We start from the raw sequence: 16,430 nt of genomic DNA, 5'->3' as shown, positions 1-16,430 counted from the left end.
CAGTGTGCTGCATCACATGTGTATCTTTAAATGAAAAGGGTGGGAGGGGCTCGAAACGAAAATAATTCTATGCAAACTGCCATCTCCGACAGTTACTGATGGAGTGAATTTGATATGGTTTTATGTTATGTTTTATCCCTCCTCTTTAACATTCAGCTCCTATGAAAAAAAGGAGAGGCCTTAGATAATTCACATAAGCTAAAATTCCAGGGTCTTCTTTTGGCAATCATTGCAGAAATATGTTCCTTATAAATTTCATTCTGGTATCTGTCATGAGATAAATACAAAATGCAGTGGATGCTACACGTTAGGCTAGGGGTTAGCAGACTAAGGCCCATGGACCAAAGATGATAGAATGCTGTGACCCCCATTCATTTGCATATGGCACATGGTGCTCTTGTGATACGATGGCAAAGGTGGGTGGTTGTCACAAGACTGTATATCCTGCAAAGTAGAAGATGTTTAATTTTAGGCCCCCTAAGAGAAAAGTTTGCTGACCCCTTCACTGGACCAGCAGTATTGTGTACTCTCTAGATATCTTGATTCTGGTCTGTCTGAAGGATCTGAAGATACAGGACAAAAGGTAGGAAGCCAGAGAGTTGGAAATGACCAGAAAATATATTGGGATAATGACAGCTCCACAATCCTATCAAATATCTTCTAAATACTCTCCTAGGAGTACAGATAGAAAATTCAATGGAGGCAATATGGAAGAGGAAGAAAATCTTTCTAGTAATCAGAAAGCCTTAGTTTTTCTTCCCTCTGTCTCACCTGCAATGCATTTGGGCTTGATGCTTCCCTCTCTGACTCATCCTGGCTAGCTTCTTCGGGGGCTTACAGCTCACCCAGACCTACACCTGAGGGGCTGCAGAGGTCCTGCAGACAGAGAACTAACTTCTGAGATAATAAATATAAAACTATCAGACAAAACAAAACAAAATACTTGTTCCTCACTATTATGTAACTGGGGCAAGGGCTAAAATTGCCTTTGACAGATGGATGCTTCTAAAAAAAATAGTGTAAAAACCACTGTGTTATGATATTATGTTTAAAACATCTCTTTAGAAAGTGGTTCAAAGAATTTGGCTGAAAAAATTCCAGAGTCATCATATGACTACATTATATTACCTTACTTACAGTAAAAAAAATATTTTTCTCTTCTAAATCTTCTTTTCTCTTCTAAATCTTTTAAAAATTTCATTTAAAGACTGTGGCTTTCATAAGCAATTGTCTAAAATGTTTTCCAACTGAAGCTGGAAAATGGAAAAGAGGTGTGATTAAAAAAATAATATTGAGAAGGTGGGGGAATGGAAAGATGTTGGTCAAAGGGGACAAACTCCTACCTGTAATATAAATAAGATCTGAGTATCTAATGTCCAGTATATACATATCATTAATAATACTTATTATATACTTGAAAGTTAAGAGAGTAGATGTTAAATGTTACCACCACACACAAAAGTAATTATGTGAGAGGGTGAAAGTGTTAACTAACCTTATTGTAATAATTCTGTAATACATAAATGTATCTAATCATCACATTGTACACCTTATGTTTATGTGTGTTATATGTCACAAATATGTTATTGTGTTCATATAAAATAACTCAATGAAGCTGGAAAAAAGAAACTAATTGCCATAAATGATTTTTTATGTTTTTATTTTATTAAAATATTTATTTATTTATTTATTTATGATAGTCACACACACACAGAGAGAGAGAGGCAGAGACATAGGCAGAGGGAGAAGCAGGCTCCATGCACCGGGAGCCCGACGTGGGATTCGATCCCGGGTCTCCAAGATCGCGCCCTGGGCCAAAGGCAGGCGCCAAACCACTGCGCCACCCAGGGATCCCATTTTTTAAAAGGACAAATATTTTCTGGAATAAATGACTTCTAAGCCAAAAATAAATATTGAATAATATTCTATATTTAGATTAAAGTCTTTTGAACAATGACCAGAATTCTGGAATTAGTTTGGTCTAATTAATTTATTATATCTTCCATAATGTCTCCCATTGTCCCCTGTGATCTACTATACTTACTACTGAGATTATTACATAGGCTTTCAATGGTGATCCTTGTCTTTGGTGGCTACTTGTCCCAGTCCCTGCTGATATGCACAGTTATACATTAATCCTCAGAATCTCAGTAACATTCAGCCTGTCCTCACAACTTACAATTAAATTCTAAGAATTTTTTCCACAACTCATGTTATTACTTTGCCCAAACTCATCTTTCAAGTCCTGCCACGCCCTCTGCAAAGTCCTTGTTTTTATTTGTTCACTAGAGACCAGAAAGATTGACTAGATGGTTCCTTGAAATATTCCACTCATTTCTTTTCTATTGGTATCACTTGCAACTAACTGTCCAGATGGTATTTTTGCTAAGCTTCCCTACAGACAGCAGCACAGGGTGGGCTGGAGCCAGGCTGTTTGGTGTGAAATCCCAGCTTTGCTGCTCCTTACCTGGAAAATGTTGGCTTGGCTAATGCACCTCCCCTACATGTAATTTTTCCTAGCTAAGAAAGTAATAGTACTTAACTCCCAGAACTGCCAGGAAGGTAACTTGAGCCTATGAGTGTTTAGCATCCAGGCAAGCACTTGCAATATGTTAAGTAGGGTACTGTTATAGCCTGGAGGCTATAAGCACTGCCCTTGGAATCTTACTTATATATACCAGCCCTGCCACTTACTGGGCAGCTAACTTTGGGCATACTACTTAACCTCTTCCAACCTCAGTTTCCTTGACTATAAAGTGTGAATAATACTAACATAATAACATTGTGGCAAATATTAAATGAAAATAACTTTGCATAGCGTCTGGCTCATGGGAAGTACTTAATTATATTAATTGTTTCCATTATCGTTATCATAATAATTATGATTATAATTGTTGGGTTTTCTGGCTACTTTTAATATTCTAGACTTCCAAAGAACTTCAGTATGCATATAACTGCTCCAATCTTTTCTATCCTGACTCTATAAAGTTGAAGATTATTGGTTGGTTGCTTTTCCCTTAAATGCCTATATTTGCACTATATCAAATAACATCAGAACTGATTAGTTCTTTGACCTGAGTGGAATAATACAGATATGTTTAATTTAATGGGATTTCCAGCAGGTGTCAAAACTACTTTATACCCAGTTTGTGAGGTAGGTCAGGAAAATATCAGTATGTGTCTAACAATAAAGTCTTGAGCCCTCTCTCACACATTACATTTTGCCCTGAACCTGTAAGCTTTGATTTTGGCGCAAGTATGTTACCTGTCGCACTTTAAAGCCAGGAGCTTTGCCTTTACATCTTTATATCCAACAAGGTATTAGTTTTGAAGACAGACCTGTCTGGCTCTGCTATCAGACAGGTGACTGACAGATTGATCTAATTCTTTGACCCCAAAACTCCTTAATGTTAAAACAAATGAGAGGATTATACCTCTTACTCTTCCTCATTTTTATGAGATTATGTACGTAAAAGCCCTAACATACAGTAGAAACTCATTAAAAGTGACCTTTTTTATCCCTCGTACTTCTTTTGGAAATTAATATCATATAGAATGGGCATTCAATAAATATTAAGTTGAATTGAATCAAATAGCACAATATACTTTAATATTTTAAGAATATATATGAATTTAATATATCAAGAATCATATAATTAAGAGTAAACAGCATAGTATATTTTAATATATTAAGAATATATTTGATGTATATTGAAGTTGCTACTAACTGTATTGGCTACATCAATTTAGGATTTTTCTCTCTTGCTTTCTGATTTATTTTTGTTTTTATTCTTGGTCAAAATCTCATTTGCAAATGAAACACAGTAAGATTAGGCTCGTGATATTACTTATTTTTATATTCTCATAATATTATATACATAAAATTAATAAGTTGGAATTTTATATTTTAGGCAATAGGAGGAGATTGATGTTTCTTAAAAGAGTGATATGATAAAGTCACCATTTTAGGAACACTAATCTAAGTTTAGCATTTGAAACAAATGCAAAGAAAGAATTAAATATGGCTTTTTTTGGGGGGGGCTCAACTAAACAGAAGTAGACAAATTGAGAGGAATTCTAACTTGGGAGGTATCGCTGAATGGTTTAGATGCATGGGTATAGGAAGAGAGGTACTGTTTGAATGGAAATAACTAGAGACTCTCGAACAAATAGGTCAATAGGGAGAGTCAGGGTTTAAGACAGCTTTAGAAATGAAAGCTGAAAATGTGGTGTTAGGAGAAAATATGGTGTTATTAGACCTGCAAGGAGCTTAGAATAGAAAAAAAAGGGGAATACAGCTGGACAAAACCTGTTAGTTTGGGAAGAAATCTTATTGGAAATTGTTGTCTGGGAAGAAGAGGATTTGGTGGACTTATTTGGGCTGATTATTTGTTGCCTACTTTACAATGAAAATGATCATATTCTGTTGTCTAAATTTTAAGACTATATTTTCTTATGTAGAAGAAAATCTTAAATGTGATCCAGACAGAACATAAAGACTCCTAACTCGGGGAAATGAACTAGGGGTGGTGGAAGGGGAGGAGGGCGGGTGTTGGAGGGGAATGGGTGACGGGCACTGAGGTGGACACTTGACGGGATGAGCACTGGGTGTTTTTCTGTATGTTGGTAAATTAAACACCAATAAAAGTTAATTAAAAAAAAATAAATGTGATCCAGGCATGAAATGAAATACATATTTTGTTTTATTGTATTTAAAGTTGATGTGTGTAATCCCATTCTGTAGTTTATTGCTTAAAATGCTTTAACTTTCTTTTGGCATGTAAAACAGAATAGACATGTTTGACAAAAATCTGATTTCAAACAGAAGAATCAGTTTTGGCTTAATGGGTAAGTACTTATTTACCTACTAAATCCACAGAAATATCTCCTAAAACCCTTTCTTACCTCCTGGGTATGTTTTCTACATGACAGTATACTATCTTCTTATCTCCACAACTGTTAACTCTGTACAGTTGGATAGAGTTTTCAAAGGAAATAAGAGACCAGGAGAAATGGATACTGTTACATGATTTCTATAAATCTTGTTTCCAAAAAGGAGCTACTTTTAAATAAATAAAGGAAAATTAAATTCCTTCCTTTTGTTTATATTTTGCTCTTAGTTTCTTTGGGAATGTCAGTAACTAAAAAAATAAATAAAATGCAAAGGATCTGTACTTGTGTGTGCTCACCCATATGCGCATGTGTGTGTGTATGTGTGTGACTTCTAGAAGGTTTTCAGGTTTATGATGAGGGAAGACACAATAACAAGAGAAATTTGGACCCCATAAACCTCACTGGTAGATTTGCTTAGCGTGAGGGCTCAAATATTTTCATATGTCAACCTCATGACTGACTTCTTGTAAATTTTAGAAATGTTTGAACCTCAACATGGGTGCCAGATGATTAGTTTAGTTAATTGGAAGATATATGAGAGACTGTGTTCATGATTTTCTGCTCTTTTTGTAATATCTATTAGAAAATGCATTGCAAGAAAAGTCAGGAAACCTACGACTGGCATTTTCAGGTGTGTGACTTTCATTCAGTCATTCATTCTCTGAACCTTAATTTTTCAACATCAAATAAAGTAATGTACTCAATAAAACTCTCTGTAATATCCAAAAGCATATAATAGTCTTTTGCATTCAGGAGACTCTACATAAATGATGGAGTGAGGTAGGTGCGGTACATTAGATCATGTCTCACTCTTTTTACAGTTGTGGGACATATTGTCCTGGAAAGAGACTGTGATGAATTTCAGCATGATGACAGGCAGAGCACTGGGAATTCTGAAGTCACCAGTACCATCAGGTGTAATTGTAATCAGAAGAGGTTTTGGTGCAGTGCAACCATCTGGCCTGGACAAATGCTTCAATGGTTTGGCTAAGGAATCCTCCTAATCTCTAAGCTTAGTTGACTTAATTTGCCTATTTGCGAAAATCTGTTACAGTATATTTCTACTAGAATTTCACCAGTGTGGAAGTGGTACAACATTTAACAGCCAGGATAACTCAGGCCCCAACCAATCAGATCTGAAGTCTGCCCCAGCAGAATGGACACCAGCTGGTGCCCTATGCTTGCGCAGACCAGATGACTATATCAGTGGTGGGTACCAGTTACTATTCCAGCTAGTTATTTGTTATTCTGCAAAGGCATACATTTCAGCCATATTATTTAATAAAAAATATTGCCGTGTAACAGAAATTACAACATGGGCTGACATTACAGCAAAGGACATTGGCTTTTATTTTCAAGTAGTTACATCTAGTATGCTATGAGGGAAAGAACAACAAGAATATTAAAAGCAAAATCTCTTTCATTTCCTATGACACACATCCCCATGACTCATATTAAATGAGCTTGTTATTTTTAATTTTTTCTTATGCCAAGAATAGAAAAAAAGGAAGATTTTGGACTTATTTGTGGAGGTTGAGAAGAAGAAAGAAAAGATCACCTGAGAGAACAAATTGCTCATCCTTTACATCCTAATCCTTCTCTCTAGCCCTCACACCAGCTGTGCCCAACACTCTCCAGCTCTGTAACCATGGCAGTGGAAAATAGAGAACAGAACACTTTTAAAAAAGATTTATTTATTTGAGAGAAGGAGAGAGAACACAGAGGGAGAGGGAGCAGCAGACTCCCCACTGAGCAGGGAGCCTAATGTGGGGCTCAATCCCAGGACCCTGAGGCAGGACCTGAGCTGAAGGCAGATGTTTTAACCCACGGAATCACCCAGGGACCCTAGACACAGATAAATTTATATGGGTGTTTATAGGTCAGACGTTCTAATAATGAATGTAAATACATCAAGGGATAGGAAAAAATAAAAAGCCCCTTAGTGGCATATTCTCTACTTTGTTTCTAAGACATATAAGATAGAATTAATCCATAACATGGTTTCATATAAAGTGTAAGTACAGTTTCCCATCTCTAATAATGAAGAGATTTTGTCTTAATTCAAATGCTGAGGTTATTAAAAGTTATTGCAAAGAACATTTGTAGCTTCCCCAGTAGAAGCTTTTAACTCATAAGATACTTAGAAAATAATCACAAAGTTGCATGCGTGATGGGAAGATTTATCAGCTAAGATTTTCAAGTTAAAAGGGGGATTTACAAAGAAAGAGGGCCAAAATATGGACAAGGATCAGTCCTACATAACTATTCCTATTTGGCTTTCTGCAAAAGCCACTGGAAATCTAACTAGTTGTCAAGTTGTATTTAAGAGGTTTTGTTTGCCAGAAAATGTTAAGGGTGGTGTTGGCAAAACACATAGAATATTGCTTTTTGACCAGCAAAAGAAAAATGATTTTAGGTTTCTTAGGTTTGATTTGTCATCCTGTATAAGGTCTTATTTTTTTTAGTGGGGACATAGTCATCAAAATCATAATCACCTCAGAAGAAAAAAAAGATATAAAAACTATCAATTTGTACCCAACATAGCCTCTTAACAAATCTATAGAAAGAAATTAAGGCTCAGTTCACTTTTATTATGAATACTTAGGTCATGTGTCTGAAGCAAAGAGAAAATAATATGACCTAAAATACATTAATTATGTTAAAAAAAAAAGAATGGTAGAACTCTGGAAGGCTGCAATGGCAGTTTTGGGGCATTTTTGCCACTGTTCTCCTTCCTACGTCTGTCGCAGACACTGCAAAAACACTATAGCAGCAGAGCAGAGAGGAAACTTTAGAATACTTTATAACATTTCCCATCAGCTAGAAGTCATATCAAAAAGGCACACAGAGGAAACTTATTTTCATCCTTGTAAGTTACAAAAGACATTAGTCATCATGGCAATTATAAGGTACAGGTTTGGATACAATCCTAAGTGTTGTGGCCAATAGAAGAATCTGCATCTGTTCTAAAATGACTTAAAATCTAAAACATAATGCTAGAAGAAGGATGGTTTATTCAAGCTTCAACTTCAGAAGGAAAATGCACACAATTTTAAAAGATAACATCTTTTATTATTGGGAAAAAATTTAATATTTTAATAGTCCTTAAATACCACTACCTTTTTATGGAGATTTAAACCACAGCAGTATTATGTCCATCTTACAGTTTCAAAAAAATATTTCCTTACCCTCTCACATGTTTTAGTTAGTTTAAATATTAGTTACATTTCAAAAAAAAAAAAACCTACAGTGCATTCTGGTAAATTAGTCCCTACTAAGAGGATACTAGAACATGGAACTCAAACAAGAATGTTTAATGGAATACAAATATCTAATCTAGAAACTCTAATAAAAATCTCCCTTCGCTGGATGAAGGCTCTTGGCTATTATACAGAAAATCACCACACGTGGCTGTCCTCAAAATGCATTATAGATCAGGCTCATAATCTTTCCTTCCACAAAAATGGCACAAGAATTGATTTCAATTATCATTTAATACTTATTTCCCTCTCCTGTCAAAAAATGTTCCATACATATGAAATTGAAGGTTGGCAGCCTGAACTCATTTATGGAAATTTTAAGGACTATTGATTTACCAGTGAATTTTCTAGGTCTCTCATTGTTACTGGAAGGATGCCTCAGAGTTGTAATCAGATGATAGGATGGGCTCGAATTTTGATAGCCTTAGTTAAGACTGATGGAAAGAAAAGCTTTGCAAAAAATTGTCAAAATGAATTTTATAAATTAGGTTAACATGATTGATTATACATGGCCAAATTGCTCATGTAGCATTGAACTGCCATTTCTTCTTGCTTTGTTGTGTCCTCCTACCCCATTTTGGTATCTGGGTATTAACTGTTGGGAAAAAATTAAAAAATTTAAAAATGACAATTAAAAAAAATAACTAGGTTTCTTTCTGTCTTTGCAAATGGGAAACTATTTTGTGTACCTGAGGGTTTTGTTTTTGTTCTTTATGCTACACCAACATATACACTACACATAATTGTTTATTTAAGCAAATACTTATGTTATCAGTATGCTTTTATAGAATGTAATGGTCTGATGGATACTTCTGGAAATTATGTGTATTTATCTGCACATTTATTTCTCCCATGCAACCTTTGTTTAAAGGATAGCATCTCCACAAGGAATAGCATACTTATCAGCAGCACCCTAGCTGAGCACAGCAGAATAGACTTTCAGTACCAGATAGAAACTAAGTTACACAATTTTTTTTTCTTTAAATAATACCCCACTCCACTCTTGTAGCTCTACATATATCATCCACTTTCCTCATAAGTGTTGCCATTGTTTTCTTCTCTGGGGGACAGACCAAGAATTTGTGGGTCTTAAAGATACACAATTTTGCATTCTATCTTTTTTAAAAAAGTCACAAAACCATATATATATTAGACATGAAAATGAATATTTATTTTGAATGACAAAAGCAATCACGACTAATTGCAAAATTTTAAAAACTGAAAATACAAACATCAGAAAACCCAGAAAGCACTACAGTATTTTTATTAACTAGCTGCCTAATACACTCCTAGATTATTTTTCCTATTTTTTGAAAGCATAGTTTTTGATCACCTTTACTATGACAATGACTTTATAATATTTTTGGTAGGGAGAAGAAATTCAGTTGTTTTCCTCTCCTCTAGCATGGTTGACAGAGAAACATCTGTTATTATCAGTAGTTTTGAAAGTTTCCTTCAGTTTCACAACTCATTAGGGGGTTACGTTCTAGACTATGAGGATTACTGTCAACTCTGGGGAAGCCTCTATCACATTTCTCTCAGATCTGTCATCATGATCTGGATGCTATGGAAGAGTTTTTGACAGAACATTTCTGGCCACAGACAATTCAAATTGTGTTTCTCCACCACTGACCACATGTTTTCAGCACTAGTGTTGTAGTTCCTAGGTTAAGTAACAGACCTGCGTCCATGAGTATTTGTGTCATGATATCAGGTGAGATGGGAAAGAGTATTCCTGGGGTCATTTCTATAACAGAACATTAGCAATAGCTAAACATACAAATGAAACATCCTACTAAACTCAAGGCGAATGATTTCACCAATAGCCTTGTCTGCTTACACCGCCAGACCCAAAGGGAAGTGTGACAGGTACGGAAGTGATCTCGATTGTTAGCAGGTGAAGGACCTTATCTCTGCAACTGAGAGACATGGCCCTGTGAGCCCATGTACAAGCCTTGGAAAGGAGTTTCTCTAGCTTCAATATCCGTTCTGCACTGCCTGCCCCTCCCTGTTACAGCCCTCACTCCTGTTGTACTCTTATCCCTCATACAGGCATACTTTTGTGTGAGCCTTGCCTGGTTTTTCCTATTCCTTTCACATCTGCTTGTCACAAACCCTACTGTTCCCATTTTCAGTGTTATCTTTAACCTTTATACTTTCAATCTCATTCCTATGCTTACATAAGTCAGGTCCACATCTCAGGAAGCCTCACTGCTGTTGATTCTTTAAATCGTCTCTCTTTTCTTTACTCTGTCCTCAAACTCACGCTAATAGTTAAGAATGATAAAATTCCTCCAAATCTTTATCTTCTGCTCAAAAATCTTCAGGTAGCCTTTAATTACAGTCAGTAACATTAGAACCTCCACCTCTGAGGTCGTCTGGAATCCTATATTATGTCCACTGCTATCTTAAATGAACTCTATTTCCCCAAATTGATCTCCCAGATTCTTTAGATTTCCTCTTAAAGGTCCCTCTTCTTGTTTTCCCCCTTTTTATTCCTTTCTGCATGGAGCTTTCTATCTCTACTCGCTACTTGTCAAATTTGTACTTACTCATCTTAGTTTGCTGTTGCTATCTTCCTTGCCCTCTTAGAGATTTTCTAAAATGTCCATTGCCATGGTGATAATTCTCTCTAAAGCAGGTGTCATCTCTATTTGAAACCTAATATATGCTGTTTTGTACTTTCATTCATTTAATACTTATATAAAACATGTATTTATGTTCCTGAGTGTGCACAGGTATAAACATCATCCCAACAGTATCGTAAGTAGGTTCTGTTCCATTGCTATCACTAAGCACTTTACTTAGAACTGCAAAGATAAAATAAATTTAAGAAATACTTTCTTCCTTGAGGATGTTTAAATCTTGTGAGAGAAGATGAGAGCAAAACTTACTTCTAATAGAATAAGAGTCCTATACAGCAATTACAGTCTTTGTTAATTGTTAGACTGTCTCTTCCACTAGATGGCATGCTTTTGAGAGTAGAGGCCATGGCTCTTTTACTACAGTTTTTCTATTTCTAGTATCTAGTCTCTGGAGATATTGAGTTTTCCATAGTTGGAGATGGTCCTGTAGAGGCTGGCTACAGGGGAATACAAACACTGACAAGGGATCTGGATGGAAGGTAGGAAGTACAAATGGTCTGTATCCCTGCATGTGAGTTTTCGGTGAGGCAAGTACTTTGTAGGCTATCTTCTGATGACAAAGGCACAGCGGTCTGGAAACCAAAAACCGTATGCAAGACTCAATTTCAAGCTTTAGTGTCCTCATATATTAGAATACCTCATCAATAACTGGTTGTCATGTTATTGTGAGATTAAGTGAATTAATATAGTGACTGGAACCAGGTAGCCATTCAGAAGTTTATGTTTTGGTTTACTTTCTCTTAACATATTTCCATTGATTGAGCTGATCAGCTTCCTATTTTGTTATATGGGAGATGTTTTGAACTCTATTCTTCAATTCCCTAAATCTATTTCAATCATGATGATGGATCTGTAAAATTTAAGTGTACCTCTTAGTAGAAAGTCAGTGAGAAGAAACTTTAAAATACTTACAGTCTGGATTAGAATGTGTAACAATTAAAGAGAAATTCACACTTTTTAAAGACTTTGCTAACACTAATGATGGTTTTAAACAGCAATCTCATTTACTGTAAGCTTTTGCTTGTCAGGCAAGCTGCAAGGAATGGATATGATTACCTACATACATTCTGTCTGGTCAGAAATTTAATGCTGGGACCCAGCAGGAGAGAAAGAAAAGTCTGAAAAGAGAATTGGCTCACAGTGTCATTTATAATAAAGGGAACCTTTTCTAAGAAATTTTGTCTGAAAGTTAAGAACTCTTTTGAGATTTTCACCGTCAACTCAGCATGGTGCTATTATTTTGTTACTGAGACACTTAAACTTTTGTTTTTCTTACCCCTTACAGAGGAATCAATAGTTTAAAATTAGAGCAGAGAGTAGTGGCTGGAGTGTTAATCTCAAGTGTTGAGCTTGGTACTGAGCTTGAGTATTGAGCTTGGTACTGAGATGGCAAAGATTGCTGTCAGTAGCTTATCAGCCATGTATTAAACTCTGTACATATTCATTGTTTACAGGGAAAAGTTAAATATGACATATGACAGGTTTTAATAAAACATGGCATAAAAGGGTTTTTAAAGAATAGTTATCTTTTTTCCCATTACCAAGAGTATGTTATTGGAGACAGGATATTTGCCAAGTTCATATTTTCTCTTTCTCTAGAAACTAGTGTCTCCCCATATTATTGTTGGGGTTGGGTTCCCAATAACCATGCTTACATTGTGTGAACTTGACCCTTACCCTATCCTTGCCACTGGTGGCTAATAAGTAGTAGATCTCAGACTTAATTTCCAGACACCATCCTCCAGTCATAGCTGACTGACTAGCATTGGCCACTTGAGAAGTCTGGGTGAATAAGATTCCCTCACCTGGGGATCTAGACTAGGATTGAGAGACAGATAAGCGAGTTAGTATCTGTAGGTGACAAGAACTGATCACAAGTGTGGCAGCCTTAGGGTGGACATATGTTGATCAGATAAGCCAACAAATCCACTCCGTAAACTAAAGTGAATGGAAACATATATGCAGAAAACAGAAATGAGATACGAGGAGATATTCTTGACAATTTCCTAGTGCCTTGTTCTAAACCTTTCGTAAGGCCTGATGGCATGCCTATTACTGAACTTCATTAGTCTATATTCATAGAATGCCCCCCTATGTCTGTTGTGGGCTTTTAGTTCATTCATTCAGCAGGGATTTATGTCATACATACTATGTCTCAGGAAAGAGATAACAAAATCAAGATTAGGCTCTGGGTTTCCTGATCTGTGGGGCTGTTTACAGGGCAGGATATATTTTCTGTTTCTCATTTTGCAATTTTAGATTGATGATTTTAAACACTGCTACCTGATACAGTATAAAAGATATGTGAGATGAACACATTTCCCTTTTCCAGTAGAAAGGAAAATCCAAGCAGAAGGAACATCCAAGCCTTCGCAGGTTTATAGATCACACAGCCAGTGACACGGTGAGAGTGCAGACCTCGGGCTGCTGCTGTTGTGTGTTTCACGAGCCAGGGCCTGTTCCCCGAGCAGCAACACTACTGACTTGCCTACAGGCCAGACTTTCCGCTTCCTTCCCCTGCACTCCTCATTTCAATAAATGATCGCTCAGTTCAATCTGCTTGTTCAGTCCAAGGGTCAGGTTAGCCAGCATTTCACAGAAACTTAACAAAAATTTCCTTTTCATTTCTTTTTTCACGAGTTTTACCTCTAGTCCATCATCAGATCCTCAGAGATAACTTTGCCAATGCTCTCAGTCTCTGATCTCTTCTTGTTCCCACCAAGTCATTATTTTGTCCACACAGCAGACTCCAAGGAGTCACTCACCGGTCTCTGTTTCTACCAACCCCCGCCCCTACCCCATATTCTGTTCTCCATGATATGGGTGGAATAAACCTCTTGAAATGTAAATCTGATCATGCCAGTCTCCTGCCCAAAACTCCAACAGCACCATGAAATGGCCTGTCCATCTCTTGACCTTAAACTATCTCTGCATCCCATACTCTGCTCTGGCTTTCATGTCCTCCTTGCCATTTCCCAAATATTCCAAGCAGGTTCCATGTCAGGGCATTCATGCTGGCTGTTTCCTTTACCAAGGATGATTTTTATGGAGGCAGCCTCTTAGCCTGGCCCTTTGCTTCACTGGGCATTTGTTCAAGTCTTCCCTGCAGAGCACCTCCCCTAACAGCTCCTGTGAGGGTAGCGCCCTCCCTCCACCTCTCGCCAGAACAGTTCTCTGTGCCTGGCATTACTTCATTCATTTACTAATATATGTTTGGTTTTTGTCTCCTCCCAATGACACGTACACTTTATGAAAGCAGATATTTGGTCTGTTTTAGTCACAGCTACCTCTCCAGGACCTTCACAGCAGTGCCTGAAACAAGAGCGAGGCTCGTGAAATGACGGAGTGAATGAACCAAAGGGACCAGAATCTTTAAAATCGAAGTAAAAAATTCAGATTATATGGCTTTACATATTTTCTTTTACTTACTCTAAGAACTACCCTCCTCCGAGGTCCCCCTTCAGAATATAATCTTCCTCACTTGTGTTTCTATAAACCCTTTTAAGTTTTTGTACCTTACTGTTTGGCCTGCCTTCCGGTGATTTATCCAACTCTAAGTTGGAATGCACATGAAAGGCTACAGTGTTTCCTTAGCTACACCCAAGCCTACAATGTTTTGCCAATCTTACTCTCTTTCACAGTACCCTACATGCCAGGTAAAATTTCTGATAAATAACAATGTTGACCACTATAACCTAAAAAGGTTTTCTCTCTCTTTTAATTTTTGAAATAAAGATCTGATTGCTTAAACTTCTATTTGGAAGATACAAACACATCATAGTAACAACGTACCTAAATAAAGATGGCAGAGCCAAAAGGTTTCTCAGTGATTAAAAAAAAAAATCCCATCACTCCTGTTGTGGATTTTTAATTGATCCATTTAACAAGTACTTATTTTATATATACTGTGTCTTAGGAAATATATAGCAGAATCAAGACTAGGCTCTGTGTTTCCTGACCTCCGGTCTTATTTACAGGGTAGAATATATTTTCAGTTTCTAATTTTGCGATATTAAGATTGTCTAAAGATTTTAAATATTGATACCCGATACTGTATAAAATATAGTTTTTTGGTATAAAAGATACTCTAGATGAACACATTTCCCCTTTTCCCATAGAAATGGATTTCTAAACTTAATTTGTCTTTATTCTGGCAAATATTAGTCAATGTTCTGTACTAAGCAGTAACATTATTCCCAAATACTAATATACTTTAAGCACTAATACATTCTTAGTGATATCTATTAATCATGGTCACTTTATTTTGGGGTAAGTTTTACTTGGTTATTAACCAGTGCATTAAACATTTATGTGTTTTGAGTGCCCAGAATGTGACAGTAACTGTCTTTAAAGAGTTTATGTTTAATAAGTGAGTATTCACAAAGGGCATTTAAGAAGACAGCCTGTCTGTGAATGGTTGAATGAAATAAACACCTAGACTAGGGATAATCCAGGTAGAAAGGTTAAAGGCAACATGAATCTGTTTCATAGGATGATTGGCTTGTATCAATTCGCTTTAACATTTATAGTAGATTCACTATGGTTATGCTAGTGAATAGGAAACTGTCCCTTTATATAATTTTCACAATATTCCAGTCATGGGGACTTGAATACAATGTAACCAGTAGAATATCAAGGACCTGGATGAAAGGCCAAAGAGTGTATCAAGTGACACAGTGTTTGGGAAGGGAGGGGAGGCATATAGACACTGTGTTTCTTCTGCTTATTCTATATTTTTTGAATTCTTCATATCTTCCAATCCCATATGTTTCATATGGTGAAAGAGAGAGCAAGGATATTTAAATGAAAGACCAGTCACGTGGTCTTACATTCTTATCAAATGATGTTTATGATATAATCCATTATATCTGTCAAATACTTCTGAGTGAGTTTTATGCTCACCTTTAACATGTCCCAGAAGAAACTTCTGAATATTTGACAATTTATATTATATTCATAATTATTTCCATTTTGAGATTGACCTCCTAAGGAATAAGAAAATTTCAGGATAGTTTGATTCTTAAAATGCAAACTATTTATCTGGTACCAATAATCATGGCACCTGTAAAATAGAAGGTTTTTTCAAAATGTTCTTGTTTAAAGGCACTGCTTAAATTCTGTTGCATATGACATTTGTTTTCTTCAACAAACATCATCTGCTACATTCATGATATATGAATGTCTTTGAGAGACAGCCTGGAACCCAATCAAATGAACACTTTCCAACAACTGATTTTTTGAGGGTACTTACATATTCTTCATAAGCTTCGTGGGCTGGAGGAGGAGGTGCCCTGTATCCTGGTACTGTTGGTGCCCCTCGGGCTCGTGGGGTAGGGACACCTCTTGCTACAGGGGGCACTGGAAGAGCTCCACGAGCCACAGTAGTCCCTCGAGGGGTGAGTACACCTCGTCCAAGTGGTGGGGGAGGAGGAATGGCACCTCCACGGCCCCTAGGAGAAACAGGTATGTACAGATGAGAAACAGATCTGGGAGTGATGGGAGACAGAAACTAACACAAAGTTCTCATCTTACCTCCATATGATGGGAAGAAAACCAAATTTATTTGTATACACAAGTGTCTGTTTGTGTGCATGTGTATGTAATTGTTTCTTTCATATATAAAGTATTTTGA

The 16,430-nt window shown here is 36.6% G+C and overlaps 1 protein-coding gene across 2 annotated transcripts in view; it reads right to left on the bottom strand.

The window, feature by feature from the left end:
• The window catches only part of KHDRBS2 (KH RNA binding domain containing, signal transduction associated 2), a 555,078-nt gene that overhangs the window by 167,316 nt on the left and 371,332 nt on the right, over positions 1-16,430 (bottom strand). For both annotated transcript variants that reach the window (XM_041757802.1, XM_041757839.1), the window contains exon 6: positions 16,050-16,248. In XM_041757802.1, coding sequence (XP_041613736.1) covers positions 16,050-16,248 — 199 coding nt within the window. The remainder of the gene's footprint in view (positions 1-16,049; positions 16,249-16,430) is intronic.

This window comes from Vulpes lagopus, chromosome 1 (genome assembly GCF_018345385.1).
Source record: "Vulpes lagopus strain Blue_001 chromosome 1, ASM1834538v1, whole genome shotgun sequence".
Taxonomy (NCBI): domain Eukaryota; kingdom Metazoa; phylum Chordata; class Mammalia; order Carnivora; family Canidae; genus Vulpes; species Vulpes lagopus.
The sequence above is the reverse complement of the archived record's forward strand: the minus strand, read 5'-3'. Positions and strand labels throughout refer to the sequence as shown.